At 51.2% G+C, this 18996-nt stretch overlaps 1 protein-coding gene across 4 annotated transcripts in view; it reads left to right on the forward strand.

The window, feature by feature from the left end:
- KALRN (kalirin RhoGEF kinase) overlaps window positions 1–18996 on the forward strand; it is a 573972-nt gene that overhangs the window by 546312 nt on the left and 8664 nt on the right. For all 4 annotated transcript variants that reach the window (XM_087818187.1, XM_087818188.1, XM_087818189.1 and 1 more), the window contains exons 52-57: window positions 11056–11083; window positions 11579–11750; window positions 13334–13455; window positions 14090–14221; window positions 15552–15716; window positions 17758–17836. In XM_087818187.1, the coding sequence (XP_087674313.1) occupies window positions 11056–11083; window positions 11579–11750; window positions 13334–13455; window positions 14090–14221; window positions 15552–15716; window positions 17758–17836 (698 nt within the window). The remainder of the gene's footprint in view (window positions 1–11055; window positions 11084–11578; window positions 11751–13333; window positions 13456–14089; window positions 14222–15551; window positions 15717–17757; window positions 17837–18996) is intronic.

An 18996-nucleotide genomic window follows, 5' to 3' on the forward strand; every position in this document is an offset into this window, starting at 1 on the left:
CCACAGAGCTAAATCTGGCAGGTGTGGGCCCACGCAGTGCTCTGCTGTGGGAGGAAGTGAGTGTGGCATTCGTAGCCTAAATGTGTCTTAGAGACTGAGGGAGCTGGGGGGGGGGGGGTCTGGCTCTGCTCTCCTTGCATTTTGTAGGACAGGCACCAGCCCCCATGGAGCCCACCCCTGTCAGCTTGTAGGTGCCTGGCGGCCCCTGTTTCTCCAGCCTGATCTTGCTGGCATGTGTGGGAGGTGTCATCTGCAGCCGAGGGAGGGGAAAGCCAGGTATCTGTGTTCCAGAAGGCAGTTTGGGACCTTTCTAGCCCTGGGGGGCTGGGGGGGTAGAGTGACTTGGCTTTTGTGCTCTTTAGATGATGTAGGCCCAGGACTGCAGCCTCAGCGTGTGCTCCTCGCCAGGTAAGGAACACACACTGAGGTTCGCTGATGTGATCAGACGCTCCCTTCTACATTCAGTTAAGCAAAAGCGCGCGCACACACACACGCGCGCATCTTAGCCCTGCTTGGTGAACCGCACACATTTCTGAGGTTCCTGTTCATCCCGAGCTCACAGCCTTTGCAGGGCTCGCGTGCGATGGGTCCCAGGGCGGTGCTGTGAGGCGCATGAGCGTAGGCATTGGGGTGTCAGTGCTGAGCAGAGGAAAGGCAAACATTGCCTGATGCATGTCCAGACGTTTTCACATTTCCATTAACTGGACCTCTGAAGGGGTGTGTGGTTGGAAACTGCAGATATTGGGGTTAACCAGCACGTCTCGTGGTAGGCGTGCGTGTGGCCCTCGTATATTCCACACGCTCCTCTGAGCGTCAGCGGGCTTTTCTGAACTGTGCTGGCACCTTGACGTTAACTCTGAGCACCTGAGCAGGCGCTGAGAGGAAGCAGGTGTCACTGCTGACTCAGTGGTTTCGGACACAAATAGTAACACACAGAAAGTCCAGCTGTTCAGTGCTCGCTGAGGGTGTCCTCAAGGGGCAGGTGAGTGGAACCTATTGCAATGCCCACTGCAGAGGAAAAGGCCAAAGGTGCGTTTGAAGGTGCATTTGAGGAGCAGGTGGGGGGCCCCCTCTTGAAGGCCACCCGCTGCTCAGGTGATAGCTTTGGGCATCAGCAGCAGGCCCAGGCTGGTCCCGGCCTCACTCTTGTCTTCTGGACCTGAGTTTTGTAATACGTGTTGTCTTTGGGAACGTGTCCCTCTGCTCCACGGAGCTGCACTGTGACTCCTGTGGCCTGTGCCACGATCCCGTTTCTGGAGCCCTGGCTGCCACCCTGGCCCTGGGCGCCGCTCAGCACTAGGTCTCCAACTGCCACGTCCTGCCCTGCTGGCCGCCTACCCTTGACCTGGTGCCAGCAGGTTGATGCCGTTCCCAGCTGTGTGTAGGCTTTTATCCAGCCTCCCCAGGCGTGTCACTACTCAAGTACCCTTTACGTTTTCTTAATTCCTATACAGAGCCTTTCCCGGGGTCCTTCCTTATCTACCAGCTGCTTGCCCCCCCCCCCCCCGAGAGCAAGCAGATATGTCCCACCATACTGTTCTAGGGAGATATATAGGCACATCTTTGAAAGCTAAGAGGAAAATAAATCACCTTGAACCCTAGGAATCTGATTTACAAAGCTTTCCAAGAACACCCGGTTACCTAAAGGGGGTCGTTCTGCTCTAACGTTTGTGTCCTTCCCCTGTGGGGACACACTTCGAATATTCTCAAGTACAGCCCCTCTCCGTGCTCCCAGCACCACCAGCCACGCCACTCGCTGCTGCGAGACTGGCTCCCAGTCTGTGTGATCCCCTCGTGGCCTGACACCCCCTTCTCCCTGCTGACCCGTGACAGCCCCTTGGGGAGAACTGTTCCAGAAACGACAAGGAGCCGTCCCTGGTCCGGCTCGCCTCTTCGCCTTCCTTACCCAGCACTGGCTACACTTCGGGCGTAGGAGTCGAGGGGATATTAGAGCTGAAAGTTCCTACGTGGAAGACGAGTCATATCAGGCTAAAAATCAAACACTAGGCTGTCTTGGGAGTAAGTTAATATTAATTCAATTTTTAGTACAATTTCCAGTACAGCTTAGACCACTGACTGCCTTTTTTTGGAAAGGAACATAGACATGATAGTCCCCGCTCTGCAGCTCCTCAGCCCTGCCCCTGCCCCTGGTCTGCGCTGACACCCAGGCTGGAGCCGGCTCGGGATTGGGGCTCAGCCCCTGCCCTCCGATCCAACGCCCATCGCCGAGGAGTCTGAGCCGTACTGGGTTTCTCCAGGACCAGCCTAGGCAGGTTCCCCACCGTGCCGCCTCTGAAGAGCTGTCTGAGGCCGGCCTGGATGCCTGGGTTTCTGCCCTGCCCCCCAGCCCCAGCCGGGCCGCTTGCCCGCATCCTACGCAGGAGCAGGAGGCCTGACCCCACCTCCCAGCCTTGGTCTCCAGGGACAAGGAGTCTTAGCCCAGCTTTTAGGTCAAGGCCAATTAATTAAATGCATCTTGTTTTTTTAATGCCCGGTACCACTTTTAGCAGAGAAGGTCAGTCCATCAGAGTAAGAGGTTGTCAGGGTTCCAGAAAGACTGACCGTCTGCCCGGGCCACTTAGCACGGGGCGTGACCGAGCGCAGACACTCCCACAGTCGTGATGCCAGCGGGGGGGATTCCGCTCAGGGGCGCTTCCTGCCGTAGGAACGGGGTTGGGATCTCGTGGGAGGGGTGCTGAGAGACGAGGGAGAGAAACCCTTAGGAAGGTGAGGCTGATTGGGGAGAAAACTTCCCATTAGGCTAAGAATCTTAGACTTTCAGAGTTGATGGAAACTTGGAAAGCTTAGTTAGCCCCGTCCCCTTCGTGTGCTTTTTAAATTGTGGTAAAATATACCTAACACAAAATCTGCCGTCTTTCTCTAAGAGGCATTAAACGCCTTCACAAGCTGTGCAGCCGTCACCACTGTCATCTCCAGGCTTTTTCACCCCCAAACGGAAGCTGCTCCCACTAAACCACAGCTCCCCATCTCCTCCCTGCAGCCCCTGGGACGACCTTTAGGGAGGAAACGGAGGCAGAAGACGTTGTGACTTCCTGTTGGAAAAGGAGAAAAGTGCCCCGAGGGCAGTCCTGGGGGTCCCCCGCCTCACCACCCGCCTCTCTTTCGCAGCAGCCGTCTCTGGGCTGGTTTTAGATAAATCACAGACACTGGCAGGTGATGAGACCCGCCTTGTGGTGCGAATCTCATTCAGTGTCCCAGCTCCACAGGGAGTATCACTTCTGCCCTTCCCAGCCTTCCAAGGCTCAAGTATGAGTTAAATAACAATCACACAAAGGCAGGGTCCCCGGAAAGAACTGGACGCCGTGCGGGAGCTGCAGCGGTGAGGTCGCGGGCCAGCTAGCCTTCCCAGCGGGGCTCTGGGGGAGGCCGCACAGCTCCCAGGGCGGGTGCTGCGGGCGGTGCTGCCGGTGATGTGGAGCCCTTGAGCGCCCTGCAGACCTGAGGTGCGCTCCCAGGGGACCGGAGACCCTCTGCGCTCCTGAACTTCCAATTCTGAGAACAATGAGACCCCAAAAGGAGAAGAAACAGAAGATTCGGTGCCTTGCTCCCGAAACTTGCTTTGCGGGGGCCGTGGCAGGAAAGGCCTCCTGAGACCTGATGGGACTGTCCGCTCTCTGCTCAGGGAGGGTCGGAGTGGCCGGAGCTGACCCTTCTTCCCTCCCCCAGCCCCACGTCCTCCAAGAGCTGCCTGTGGCTCCCACCTCAGCTCCTTGTTCCAGATTCAGGGCTTCAAAACAGCCTGGCCAGACAGATGGACGGACACACTTGGGGCCCTCATCAGGTGGCTGACCTCCTGGCCTCGCCAGTGAATTTCCACCCACGCCTGTTTCTGCATTTTATAAAAAGAATTTTTGTGTGAAAAGAACTCTTTGGAGAAAAGAAAATGAAGCATCACATTCCTCTCGTTTTGTTTTTACAAAATATTTTCTCTGTAATGTATCTGATGGGTTTGGCCTGGCTTTGCTCTGACTGCGTGCAGACGGTTTATATCCCGCCACTGAGGGAAGGGCGTTGAGCCTGCTGGAGCCGGCGTTTCTCCTGGAGGCCTTCCCTGCACACTCACCTCTGTCCTGCCTCTGTTCCTTCCAACCACCCTGTGAAGATGGGGTTTTCTTACCCTCCAGAGGTCATGGTTAGTCAACCAATGAGAAGAGCAGGTCCTGGCGGTGCTGCGAGTGGCCAGAGTTGGGGAGGGAGAGAGAGGAAGTCTGTCACTGAGGCTCAGGCACTTTCTTAAGGAGGGTCAGGCTCAAGCCCTGCCTTGTTGCACATCTGCTGGTTGGAGGAGAATTTCTCCCTGAACAACTTTTTAAATCTTTTGACAGTTGAGGCAATTGATTGTCTTCACCCACACCCTTTCCCAGTGACTCAGGCGTCCATTCATAGAAGCCAAGAAAGGAGGTCCAATTGCGTGAGCTAGAACCGTCTAAATTGGTTTCTCAGGCCAGCGCCGTCAGTCATGCGTGTCCCAGGGCACCCGCCCCTGGAGTGGAGGCCTAGCCCATTTCTTGTATGTTGTATGCTATTGAGGTGATGGAGAAGCTGCTCTCAGGACCAGCTGTCAGAGGAGCACCGGCCACCCTCTTCCTCCCCACGCCCCCCCCCCCCCACACCCCACCCCAGGCTGTGAAGGCTCCCTCGGTGTGATGGCCCCGTCGTTCGGTGAATCAGAATTTAATAACACAGCATCACAGTGCTGTAGTGAGTATGGCAGCTCAGGGAAGAGGCATCTGGTGCAGGTTTTCCTCTTTGGGGACTGAGCCCCCAGCTCAACCTTGCACCCCCATGGTCCTCAGAGCAAGTTGTAAACCTGTTTTCGGTCCTTAGACTCTGGGAGGTAATTTCGCTCAGTGAAAGAAGTTTGGGGGATAAAGATGAGAACTCCAAACACTCCTCCCTGAAGACTGTGCCCAAATTCAAGACCTTGCCTCCAGGCTGGCAACCTGATTTATGCAGATGAAGCTATGTCACCACCACCGACGGTCCTTGGCCCACCCCAGCCCCTTCCCTCCCAAACAGGCGTCCAGGCTACTGGGGCAAACTCGAGAGCAATGCAGACTCAGCAATAAACCTCTTCCTTTCCCTCAACTATTTTGTGGGATGGATTTTTTTTCATTATTCTGTTAAAAGCCGTATTTTCATACTTTTAGTTTTTGAGGACACACTCAGTGTTCTTCAACCAAAATACCAAGGAGAGGTGGGAGAGGGGTTTGCATTAGAAAATCTCCATAAAACAATGTGCTTGCCCCATGGCCATCTATAGAGACCTGTACCCAACAATTGGTGCTTATACATTCTCCTTGAGATCTCACGGAACCTTTTACAAAAGCGGCCTCATAAAGCGAGTCCTATCAAGAAATCAAGATAACAGCCATAGACCAACTGCTCCAACCATGATGCAGTTAAGTCAGAAATCAGTAACAAAATATAATTTTTTTAAATCACATATATTTAAAAATTATAAAACATTTCTATTACAATTGGGTCAAAGAAACAAAGTTGAAGGAAAAATACTTAGAACGTAATGGTAATGAAAATAGTTGGTATGAAAGGAACCAGCGCAGAGACAGCTCTACTGCTGTTTGGGATCAAGTTGCATTTACGTGCTTTTAGTTGCAGCTTGCTTTATGTCCATTTAAGAATAAGCAGAGGTAGGGAGATTTTCTAAAACTTTAGAAAAAAATATTTTCTAAAAATTCAGAAAATCGTGTCAGTTTGGCCAGATTGAAAACATGAAGGGTTAACCCTCCAAACCAGAAATTGTACCTAAATTTTTAGAAATTGGTGGGGTGTTTTTATATCTGTTTATTTAATTCCCAAATCTCGTGACCTAAAATCATCGGAGATCCCTTTCCTTCCTCCTCTGAACACAGATCCCCATGAAGCGAGCACAAAGGGAATGGAAGGAAAGGGCAGAGAACAGAAGCGTTGGTTCATTCGAGGCAGCTCTGAGTTCAGTTTAGGACGTGTATTTTCCGTTTCTTTCGGTCATTTTTATTCCTTTAGTGTTCTCACCGTGTAGTTTCCAGCGCTGTATTGTGACGGGTGAGGAGGGCTTTGGAAGAACCGAGTGGGGCCGTTTTGCTCCTGGAGGTGGTGGTGACCTGCTCTTCCAGGTGGTGAGGTTTCTCCCTCACCGTCAGGCCTGCGAGTCAGAATCTTGGACGTTGGCAAGAAACAGGCTGAAGATGTCTTCAGGGATCAGCTTGTTATTTGGGGCTGGTTGATTTTACCTGTCATCCTTTCCTGTCGCCTCAGTGCCCTCCCATGTTGAAGGAAAATCAAGGAGACGGTGGGAATTCTCCCCAGCAGGAGGAAACTAGCTTGCGGATGGACCACATTATGGTGGTTCCCCCCCCCATCCAGGAGGAAGCACCACCGCCCGGCGCCCTCTGCTGTTCAGAGAAACCCCGGGTCCTCTGCAGCTCTTTCCAGCCCGGCCCAGCAGGAGAACTCGGGCTTCTCGCATAAAGAGCGTCATCTTCCCTCCGCTGCCGCCTCAGGTCCCAGCCTGATGCCTCAGGTCCCTTCACACGTGAGCAGCGGTCGTTAGACGAGCTGGTCAGGGGGCCGTATTCTCATCTGCTAATTGCGTGATGTCAGTGAATTTGGTTCAACAAATACTTGACCTCCCTTCTCTGTGCAAAATGCTGTGTTAAGCAGCATGGCAGACGGCACATAGACAGGCAAAAAGGCTGCCGTCTTTAAAGGATTCACAGTCTAGTGGGGGCAGTCACATGCGGGAAAGATGTTAGGATAGATGGGCACGTGGTCAGTGCCACAGGGAGGTCGAGGCTGGCTGCGTCTCCACGTGGCTGACCGATAAAGTCCCAGAGCAAGTCACGATCCTGCCTGATGGAAATAGAAAAACACCCCATCCTCACGGCAAGACATTTTCTCAACTCCCCCCCCCCCATATTAGGATCCCACCACTTTCAGTTTCCCTTGATTTGACAAATATAAATGAAGCACTTATGTGCCAGGCTCTGAGGTATAACTCTCAACAGAACATGGTCCTGCCCCACATGGGCCCTGTGGTCCGTCCACAGGGAGCCACAGGCCAGCACACACGTTATTGCCCCACAGTGTGAGAGGCCGTCGGGACCCTCTCCCAGTCCACATCCGATTTGCTTCCAAGTAGAAAGGAAACGGGAGGGAGGAACCTTCTGTGGGCATCGTCCAGAGTCAAAGTTTGGAAAACCATTAGCATGGGTTTTGCCCAGGCTCTCTGTCCTCGCCAGAGGGGTTTAAAGAGGTCTAGGTAGAGGGGATGGGGGGCAAGGCTGGGGGGCAAGGGCAAGCAGGTAGGCCTCGGACATGGGCGACAGAGTTTCACAGCGCTTTCCCTCGGGATGCTGCGGTGCGAGGAGCGCTCAGGCCAGCCCTCCGCCACCGGCTGCGGCCTTACAAGGCTTGCCTTTCTCATCTGAAACGGGAGTACACAGCCCCGCTCGGGCCTTCCTCCCTGGGTTTTGGAGGAGGAAATGGAAGGGGCTGGAGTAGTTCACCATAGCCATGTAGTGCGCACAGAACAGTGACGTTATTACCATTGCCCGCAACGCCCGGGCCAGCCAGGCGGCAGGGCGGGAGAGCCGCACGCCTCCCGCGAGCCCTTCCAAGACGGAGGACCTGCAATAAAGCCTATTGGCAGCCTCTCTCTCCAGCTTCCCCTCTGAAGTCTACACCCAAACTAGGAAGATTTGCTTTTTAACCAGGGCCTGTGTTTAACAGTGTACGTGACACAGTTGGGGTTGTGATGAGAGAGAAATAAGGCAGGAGGCCCTCGAGGCAGCAGTCGGGGGTGTTGTTTTATAAAAGCACTGCACAGTGGCCGTAAACCACACTTGTGAAACCACACTTACAGTTTTATAACGTGGGAACCTGCCGTTCACCTCTCCCATTTGTCATTTGCCTCCTCTCTGAGACCCCTGGCACGGCTCACTGTCTTGCTCCGTGTGGATTCCCGTCGGGGTGGGAGACGCAGGCCGCAGAACAGCGTTGCCCGCATTCCCCCGTCGTTTTCCCCCGAGGGGCCTCCTGACTGAGTGGAGGTGGGACAGGGTGAGGACAGTGCTTCATGCTTGTTGAAGGCTGGTCATGAACAACATCAGCCAGGCTCAGCCCTGGCCACTGTACTGATGTTGTTTAATCCCACTCTTCCCGCCACACTGCTGGCCCCATGAAGGCAGCGAGCACGTCTGCCTCCCTCCCTGCCGGACACCACCACCTAACCAAGGGTTAGCTCAAAAAACCTTCCTCGGTGAATGAGTCCTTATATAGCCTCCCAGGTGGGCATTATTGTCCCCCATCTACAGATAAACCTGAGGCCGAGCTGCTTTAAGAATGTTTCCGGTCAGGAGGGCATGTCTGGCGTAGGGTCTGGATTCCTCGGGCTCTGTCTGCTCCGAGAGTTTACATCCCCTCCTGCCCAGCTGCTGCTGGGAAACCTCCTCTCTCAGAGGCAACGGGGTTTATTGTTTTTTAATCATTTCCCAAAAAGTTTGCATTCCATCTGTGTTTGAAAACAGGTTCTAGGCAAATAGGGATGTACCCAGAAGTGATTATTTTCTAGATCTTTTGGTCCCATTTCCAGGTTCTATTTATGAACCAGTCCTCGATTCTTGGGAGAACTGAAGTTATAACAAAGATCGGACATTCGTTCAGCCCACATGCGTTGAATGCCCTTTGGGCAGCAGACCCCCTGCTCGGGCCTGAGGCACAAAGATGAATAGCAAGTGGTTCCTGTCCTTGAGGAACCTTCAATCTGGTAGCTCTGACTGCGCCTTTTCCCCTTAAAGAAAAGTTATTACGAAAGGGAAACATTCTGGCTGCAGAGTGTTTGGAAAGCCCAGGTAAGAAGAGAAAGAAAAGTATCACACAGATTCCAGACAACAGTGTATAAATCCCGAGGCAGGGCCTGTATCTTTGTGTCTGTGTCCATGGGACCTTTCACCAGCCCAGAGGAGACGGCAGTGAATGTTGTTTGAACGGGGAAAGGCCACCCTTTGTCCCAGCACCCTGAGATAACCACTGTGGACTTTAGACGCTACTCTTAGTCTCTTTCTTTGTGAAATGACTGGTTCAGATGTCATTCTCTCTGGCTCAACCTAAGCCAGGCAGGCAAATTTACAGCCTACTTAGCACCCCCAACAAGTGATGGACAGTCCCCTCCCATGTCTCCTCACATAGAGGATTCTCTTAGGTGTGGGGAAGGCAGAAGCTTTTACTAAACCCCCCTGCCCCCCACATTCCCTACCTGAGAAAAGCCTCTATCTGAGATCATTTCCCTTGAATTGAGAGAAACTTCCAGGATGTTGCATGTTGACTCACCTGAAGCAGTGTTCAAAGCTCCTGCTGCCTGGATCCCCTTCACACTAATTAAAACAGAATCTCTGGGCGTGCGGCCCAGGCACGGGTCTTTTCATGTTTTTAAAGCTCCCTAGGTCAAAGATTGAGAACCACCCACCAGTTAAACGGAGGCCAGACAGTGGTGTGAGTGCCTTTTGAGACCAGCAGAGGGCGCTGCAGGGGTCAGTCCTGAGCCGCTCAGCCCGGGACTTGCATCACCGGCTGCCCTGCAGGCCGCTTCGTGAAAACCCCGGGCAGCATCGTGGGCTATTGGTCTGCAGAGGGGAACCCAAAGGAGGAAATAGCACCTCTGTTCCAAAGGGCTCGTGGATGCTTGTATGAGGGAAGAACACACAGAAACCATGTCCAGATACAACGTACATACAGGGAGCTACGTGTGAACACCACCATGGGCTATTTGTAAGGCACGTGAGCGTTCTGGCCTCATTATGAAAGAAAGAATGATTCTGCAAGATAAATTATTAGAGATAAGCCACGGCGACAATAGACTGCTTAGCAGAAGGGAGATGATCAGAATGAGATAATCTCTCTTTATTTAAATAGTCATTGATGACTTGTCCTTGTCAAGCATACTGCTAAACACTTGACATACATTATTTTACTTAACCTTTGTGATAACATTTTGCACTAAGTATTATTTATTCCCATTTTATAGCAGAGGAAGTCATTGTTAATAAATGTCATGCACTTAGCATAAAATCACATTAAATACAAGAGCTGAGCCCAGCCTCTCGGACCCCAGAACCCATGTTTTGGTCACGCTGCCAGGCTTTATGATGCGGACTTGCCTGGTTAGAGGTAACAAAGATGGGAGGAAAACCAAGGCTCCCTCCCCTGAAGAAACAGTAACTTTTCAGCACGGCTGGCGGCTGGAAGGTGTTTCCTGCTGTGAAGATCCATGGTGTCAGGAGACGGTCAGCGTGGCACGTGGAGAGAGCTCCCTCAGTGCTCTGCCCTCCAGCCATGAGACCAGACAAGTCACCGAGGAGGCCCATGTCTCCATTTTCTCACCTCAGCAGCCGAAAGGGCTAGAACCATGGGGTCGGTGGTTTTCGAGTTGCCCTCTGGAGGCCTGGGATGTAGGAGGCGATGCAGGGGGCAGGGTGGGTGGGCATGACCTTTCTCTTTCCCCTTCAGCCAGACAAGCTGTGCATGTAGCTACTTGAAGAGAAGTTTCCCTGCTCGGTGGGGGGTTACATTTGGAAGGAAACCACTAGGTTAGTGCTCAGTGGTTCATGTCACTGACCCTTCCCATTTGATAAGTGTCAGGCCCTCTGTTTTTGAAAATTCGTGATTTGGGGAAGGATCAGCCATCACCGTACGTGAGTGGGTGCTGAACGGGGTAAGCAGAATGGGCTTTCACTCACGTGGCAGGAGGAGAGCAACTGAGGCCATGAGGGCAGAAAGGCCAGCTGTGGCCTGCAGAGGCCACACTCGCAATAGCCCCGCCTGTGCCCAGACCACCCAGAGGAGTGTGACCACCAGAGCAGACAGGAAAGTAAACCAGGTGCCCTTTGCTGTCACTGTGATGGCCACAGGGTCACAAACAACAGAGGCTGGGCTCTGGGCTCCCCTCCCTAACCTGTACTTTTTACTCAATAGGGTAAAAGTCTGTTCTCTTAGTAGTTTAGGATTTAAGCAGTTTTCTGTTTCTTTGTTTTTCAGATCTTAAATCCAAATTTCATCCAAGAAGGTAAGTTTAAAAAGTGGTAGAATTGAGAACATGGGGATTGGCTACTAACCAATGGCGAACCCAGCACCGAGTCAGCCTTTGACCAGTGGTGAGGTCATGCTGTCCTTACAGACAGGGAAGCGTGTTCATGACGAAGTGTGAGGGTGGAAAGACCACAGTTTGCAGTATGTAGGATGGGATTCAATTTTTGCAAGACCAAGTGTGTTGATATAAACCCGAGAGGATATATAGCAGATGCTCACAGTAGTTACCTCTGGATCATGACATCACGGAGCTTTTTCGCTTCTCTGCTTCTCTGTATTTCCTAATTTTTCCACAATAAACATTTATTACCTTTAAAATCCTTTTTCACGGGACCCAGTGATTCGACAGTGTTCAGCTGAAGGTTATTGGAGTCGTTACACAATGTGGGTGGGAAATGAGAGTAATGTGTTGCAAAGGGGCTGTTTCATTCCAAGTTCCGAATGATGTGAATTCATGTCGATTTGACCACAGTGGCCCCAGAATTCCTTGTGCCCTTAGTGGATGTGACCTGCTTGCTTGGGGACACGGTGACACTGCAGTGCAAAGTCTGTGGGCGGCCGAAGCCCATCATCACCTGGAAGGGTCCAGACCAGAATATCCTGGACACTGACAACAGCTCAGCCACATACAGCGTCTCCTCCTGGTAAGCGGAGGGGCCCCCCTCGGCACCCCCAGGCCAAGTCTCAGGTGCAGCTACTGATCCAGGGGTTTGGTTTCTCCCAGAGCAGAGCTGCCCTGGAGCCTATTCTAGCTCAGACTCCGCAGGGCCCCTCATGGTGACGTGCCCACGGCAGGGCCCTCTCCGGTGACGTGCCCCCAGGGCAGCAGACACAGAGCTGTGAGCTGTCGGCACAGCCTCAGCCCCAGGAGCCCCTGGGTCCCGACCAGCACACACTCACCTGTTGCTCAGCACCGTGTAGACAGACCCAGGATCAAAAAGGATGGTTCAGAAAGACTACTCAGGACCCACATTGAACAGAGAAAGGAAAACATGAACCTCAGATCTCTCAGGTCAAGGCTGGACCATGCTTCTGGGGAGCTCTGACAGGCTCTGACTTACATTCACCCTGTTTCATTACCGTTCCCTACAGATTCCCAAGCGCATGTCTGTCAGGAGTGAGGAAGGCTGCAGACCTGTCGTAGGAATGCGGTCCTCACACCTAGACACCCCAGTGTCCCTCTGCCCCCAGGATCCTGTGAAACAGGGACACATTTAATTCTTCCACTAACCTGAGGACAATTTTCTTACCTGAAAAAAAAAAGTGACCCACTCCAAAATGTGCAGTAGAAAACAGAACATCCAGCCCCAGCACGCATCTATGCAAAGGCCTCCCAGTCACCCTGTTAATACTTACTGCTGCTAATTATGAACTATACTGTGGACTACTGCTCACAGTGGACACACAGTGACAGGCCCTACATGCTCAGGAAACTTGTTGAAGAAACTCCTAGGATTGAGACATTTTCACCTATTAACTTGATATTGGTGTGTGTGAAGTGGTGTTCCCAGCAAAGCCTCCCGCCCGGGTCCTAACCTATCAGTGGCCCCCGGAGGTTAGCGTGAGAGCCAGTGCTTGGGGAGGCCCCTGAGGATCGGCTGTGCCACAGCCACTGGGGAAAGGGCGGCCGACTGTGCCTTCTGCATTTAACCCTTTCAGAGCAGTTTTCCCGTGTGCTGGCCTAGACCCCAGGCTGGGACTACTGGGCAAGTTATCATTTAGTGGAGGGATTTGCCCTTTATTTAATGCACTTAGTTATTTTGAGGGTCTCCCATGTAGAATTTGAAATACTTGAACATTTTCATTCTTTTGTCTTTTCATGATTATATTATTATTATTATTATTATTAATTTTGGTACCATTCATTATTGATTTGTGAAGCTGAAAATATTTTAGAACAAAGTTGCTGGTGGTAATAATATGGGCAATACTGTGGACCAGGACTGGTATAGAACTTCACAGATTTCAAACCACATTCTAATTTGTATCTCATTTCACTCTTTTTCTACCCCTATCCCTCCTACACAACAAACCTGAGAGAGAGACATGGCAAGAATTCCCCCCCTAAGGAGAGGAGAGTGTAGAGAGGCAAGGTGATCACCCCAGGTGTGTAACAACTGGGGCTGGGCCTCAGGCCTGAGGAGTCAGCTCAGCCCCCCAGGTGCCAGCCCTTTACCAGTCAATTGTCTCATTATCGGAGTTTGAGGGGTCCTTTTGGTGTCTCTAGTGATTCCGGAGAAATCACCCTGAAGATCTGCAACCTGATGCCCCAGGACAGCGGGATTTACACCTGCATAGCGACCAATGACCACGGGACAGCATCAACGTCCGCAACGGTTAAAGTGCAAGGTACAGACTCCTTTTAGTTGAACATCTTTTATACTTTTAAAAATATTTTTATTGTCTTAAGATACACATAACAAAGCTTACCGTCTAAACCGGTTTTAAGTGTACAACTCAGTAATGTGACATAGATTCACACTGTTGTGCAACCAAGCTCCAGAACTCTTTTTATTTTGCAAAACTGAAACTCTGTACCCGTTAAATAACACCCTGTCCCCCCGCCCCCAGCCTGTGGCAGCCACCATTCTACTTTCCGTCTCTATGAATTTGTGTCAGTCAGACATTTTCTGTGGACATTATAAGGGTTTGCTGAGACGTGGGGGGGAGGTTCCATTGTGAAAATTCCAGAGTAAAGTTCTAGCAAACGGGGAGAGAAGGAATTTTCGCTAAGAGCTGCCTGCAGCCTACTCTGCACCTCCTGACCAAGCTTCGTCTCCCGGGTGCAGTATTTAGCCCAGGAAAGAATTTCTGCCAGCAAGGCCTGTCTCCCAGGTCTCCCTCGGACCTGGAGAAACGTATGCCACTCGGTGGAGAAAGTCGTAAGAAAAATGTGAGATGCAGATTAGGTAACGTTTCAACCTTGGTGTAAAATAACAAGCTCTGCAGAAATAGCCCTTGACCCCAGTTTCCGCCCTCGAAGGTGTTCCAGCCGCCCCCAACCGGCCCATCGCCCAGGAGAGAAGCTGCACCTCGGTGATCCTACGCTGGCTGCCCCCGTCCAGCACGGGGAACTGCACTATTTCTGGTTACACCGTGGAGTACAGAGAGGAAGGTGGGCCCTCTGTTTGTCTTCTCTTCCTTGTAACGAGGGCCTTCAGAGCCGTAAAACTGTTGGTCTCCGTGCCTTTCAGCAGCTGTTCCTTCTTGTGTCTTCCAACTCAGCACAAAGGCCTCAGCGCCTTCTTGGAGCTCAAACATCCAGTAGTGGTTTTCGACAAAACGGTGACCCACGGAAGGTTCCCAGTGCACTTCCCTGCGTAACAAGCCCCATGACCCAGACAGAGACTATTAGACCCATTCTATAGACCAGGAGGCCAAGGCCCAAAGAAAGTTAGGAAGCACGAGGCTGAAGTTAGAACCAGCGTCTCCAGTTTGCTAATCTGTGATCTTTGTCTGTACCCCACCCCCACCCAGATAAAAAGTAGAGGTCACTACATATAGTAACTTCTTAACACATTGTTCAGATTTTTAATGTTACATTTACATGCTAAAAGTGCATACATTTCTTCAGTTGTTAACAACTGAGCCTGACACCTACTAGAATTAGCTAAAATAAGAAGCCAGGTAGCTAATTGTTAATAACACATCTCTGAACCCCACGTGAATTACATATCGGAATTGAAAGTACCCCTTGCAGCCAGAACCAAAATCAGGCGTTTTGCTCTACTTTCCATTACTCTTATTACTTTAACTCTTCTCTCTCCTGCTAAATGGGTTCTGGGCAGTTCTAAAGCTGTTTATTTCTGCATCTTTCTTAGGCTGTTCACTCTTGTGTCTTCTAACTCTGCACAAATTCCTGCTGAGCTGACAGGCACATTTCACACAGTTCACATTTACTCGGCATCAGTCAGTTGCCTTGGGAAAATCTCTAATCTCTCTGAGTCTTAATTTCCTCATCTGTAAAGTCAGATGAGTGCTCCCACTCTTGTGGGGTTTCTGTGGATCTAAGAAAGTGAAAGGAGAGAATTAGTGAAGATGCCTTCCACTGAGTACTGTAGTCCTCAGTACATGTTCATTTCTATTTTGTTTCAATTTCCAAATCATATTTTTTCATTGTTGTTCTTTATGTTTTCTGGCCTCATGAAGAATCTGCCCCATGTTCCTCTGTAACTTCTGTATGATCCGTGTGTCTTTCACTCTCACATGTGCACATTTGAAATGAACAGAAGAATCTACAGGCCAACTGCTTCCACACTCCACCTGATATAGTCGATCGCTTAGGAAACTGAACACAAATCTGCCACAATCGGCCCACAGGCCACACAGTCACCACAACTGTCCCTTGAATACAATGTGTCGATTTTCCTCTCTTTGTTTGCTGAAGGTCTTTGAAACAATGTCCCTCTGGCTTTTTCTCTCTCCCCTCGGAACTGGTGCTCTAGGTTCCCAGGCCTGGCAGCAGTCGGTAGCTTCGACTTTGGACACTTACCTCGTCATCGAAGACCTCAGTCCCGGGAGTCCTTATCAGTTCAGAGTCAGTGCCAGCAACCCCTGGGGGATCAGCCTCCCCAGCGAGCCCTCAGAGTTTGTGCGACTCCCTGAATACGGTGAGTCCCAGCCACGCCCTGGACCCCAGTGGGTGGAGGCCCAGCACCCCACTAGGGTCACACACTCACCGGCACAGTCTGTCCACTGGCATGGCAGCCACTGTGCAGCAGGTGGCCTGGATGTGCTCGGGCTTCAGTCAGGTAACAGTGCAGAGGCCTAGTAAGAGTGTTTCCATAAAGTGTGATTTCCCATGTCTTGGAGCAAAAGTCAGATCTGCCCCATGATTACCCTGGGCCTCCCCCCCATGATTACCCTAGACCTGCCCCCCATGTTTACCCTGGGCCTGCCCCCCATGATTACCCTGGGCCTGCCCCCCATGTTTACCCTGGGCCTGCCCCCCATGATTACCCTGGGCCTGCCCCCCATGATTACCCTGGACCTGCCCCCCATGATTACCCTAGACCTGCCCCCCATGTTTACCCTAGACCTGCCCCCCATGTTTACCCTGGACCTGCCCCCCATGATTACCCTGGGCCTCCCCCCCATGATTACCCTAGACCTGCCTCCCATGATTACCCTAGACCTGCCCCCCATGTTTACCCTGGGCCTGCTCCTCCCTGTGGTTACCCTGGGCCTGCCCCCCATGTTTACCCTGGGCCTGCTCCTCCCTGTGGTTACCCTGGGCCTGCCAGGCTCCCTGGGCACGTGTGTCTCCAGGAACAGAGAAGGGCAGGCAGATGTCATGCGTCACATGGATGCTACCTGCCCCTCTTCTGAGGAAGGAACACCAAACCCTCCCCTTCCTAGAACACCTCAGGCACAAGTGTACCTCACACCCCCACTTGCAATTTAAAATGAGGAGAGAAAAGGAACCTGGTTGAAGGATTTAATCATTTCCCTATCCCCTCCCCTCCCAGAACATCTTCTCTCAATGTGGATACATTTTTATGTGGATGTGCTGAATAATTAACTAAAATGCACATGAAACTAGCTACACATGAGTATTTTACAAACGAGGCTATTATTTTGTCCGATTCCCTATCTCACCAAGCCGCCTCGGGCCCAAGGACGTTTTGAGAGAGGAAACTTGTTAGCCTGAAGAAACCTTTGAGAAGTGGGGTTTGGGGCAGTGCAGGGGAGTGGACTGTGTGTGTTGGGATGGAGAGAGGAGGTCTCTGTACTTAAAAGGCAATGACTCTGTGTCTCTTTGGGTTAAAGGAGTCCCAGAGTCTAAAGAGGGGCTCCAGAAACCTGGGGATTCAGAATACAGCCCCACCCCCACTCAAAGCTAAAATGCCCCCAGCCCCACCCCCACTGTCTCAGTGCCCTCCCCGCGGCTTCTCTCTGGTGGGCCTGTGACTCACTGGGAAGCCTTGGCCCTGGGCCTCCGTTTCCTCAGAGTTCAGGGTGGAGAGGCACCTTCGGGGTTGTGCTCAGGGATGACCACTGCTCATGTTCTGTTTCTTGCGAGCGTCGGTCCCCAGAGACGGCAGAGACGGCACAGATAGGCAATAGTGTGCGTGCTCGAGTGTGGAAACCACTGCCAGGGAGTTGACACATCCCATAGGAAGTGCTACGAAGACTCTACTCACTCAGGCGTGCGTTCTGGGTTAAGCTAAATCCTTCAATATATGGGATGGGCGCATTAATGCCCGAGAACAGCGGGTGAGAAAGAGCAGTGTTGGGATGTCTGGAGCACATTCCTCTCCTCTCGTCCTTTCCTGGCTGTGTGGCTCTTCCCTGACCCTGTCCGCTGTCCCCTCACCGGGTTTGCTAGGCCTTCAGTGTGGTTTCCTCCCTCCCTCTTAATTTTCCTACCAGATATTTACTTGTAAAATATCTGGGAGCTCCGTTCCTGACTGTCCCAAGTTCCCCGTGTGGATGCAGATGGCACAGGGAAGGGTCGAAATGCCACGTCAGCTTCCCCTTGGGTGATATTTTTAAAAAGAGCTTGTCGGAGCACCGCGGCGTTTTCCCACCAAGTTAGACTCCGTGTTTAGTCCCGAGAGATGCTGTGGGGGATGCTGGAGATTTTCTGTTGACCTTTCTGTTATCCTGTGACTCCCTCAATGTCATACATGGATTCTCTCTCTTCCCAAGATGCTGCTGCTGATGGGGCCACCATTTCTTGGAAGGAAAATTTCGATTCAACTTATACTGAGCTGAATGAAATTGGAAGGTAATGACCCGGTTTTCAATTCCTTCATTCATGAACAGTGGGCGACGTCCCAGCAGATCCCGACTGGCTTCTGTTGTTTGTTTCTTTCACTAAGCGCCTTCTCTCTACAGATAAAATTAGAGCATTTATGTGTATTTTCTACTGTTCTTTTTCTAACTTCTGAAGTTGGGGGCTTCGCTCGTCAGCTCTCAGCCTTTCTTCTTTCCTAATGTAAGAGTTTAAGGCTCAACTTTTTCTTCCAACTACAATTTTAGCTACATCTCCTCAGTTGATATGTGGCATTTTTACTACCATTCGGTTCTAAGTATTTTTACCTCACTTGTGATTTTTTTTCCTTTGATCCAATTGTAATAGAAATGTTTTTAAATTTCTGAATGTATGAGATTTTTACAAAGTATCTTCTTGTTACCGATTCTAAATTATTGTGCTTATTACATTGTGACTGAAGAATTGGGTCTATATGACACTGATTCTTTGATTCTTGTTGTGACTTGCTGTATGAGTAGAATATGGTCAGTTTTTGTTACAAGCTCCATGTGTTCCTGAGAAGACTGTGTAATCACTAATTGTTGAGTAGAGGTCTCTGTGGATGGCCATGTGTCAGACCCATTGTTTTGTGGACATTTCCAGTCCAATCCCACACACACACACACACACACACACACGCACACACGCACACACGCACACACACACACGCACACCCCCCCCCCTCTCTCTCCCTTTCTCTCTGTATTTTGGTTAGAAAAGTGTGTCCTCAAAAACAAAAAGGGATATAAGTATGACTTTTAACAGAACAATGAAAAAAAGTATCACCTGTCCCACAAAATAGTTGACGGAAAGGAACAAAAAGAGGGTCTGTCCCTTGTCATGCGCTGGTCTCCAGGTTGTCTCAGTGAGAAAACGCGGGCAGTGGATCTTGGGAGCCTCCCACCCACCCGCTGGCAAGGGGCCAGTCGCATCGCCTCCGTGTCTGACTGACGTCTCTCAGTGAAGCACAACATTTCCTAAGGGGGGCGGCTGTCACAGAGGTTGCGGGAAGAGCCAAAATGTTTGTTATCCTCACTTTTTAGGCAGGGGTCACTCTGTAAATCACTGCCTTTCGTTAGAGCACCTTTTATCAAAAAACAACGTTAGCTGCACGTTCCTGCCTCCTCTGTGTA

Source organism: Miniopterus natalensis, chromosome 6 (genome assembly GCF_054644295.1).
Source record: "Miniopterus natalensis isolate mMinNat1 chromosome 6, mMinNat1.hap1, whole genome shotgun sequence".
Taxonomy (NCBI): domain Eukaryota; kingdom Metazoa; phylum Chordata; class Mammalia; order Chiroptera; family Miniopteridae; genus Miniopterus; species Miniopterus natalensis.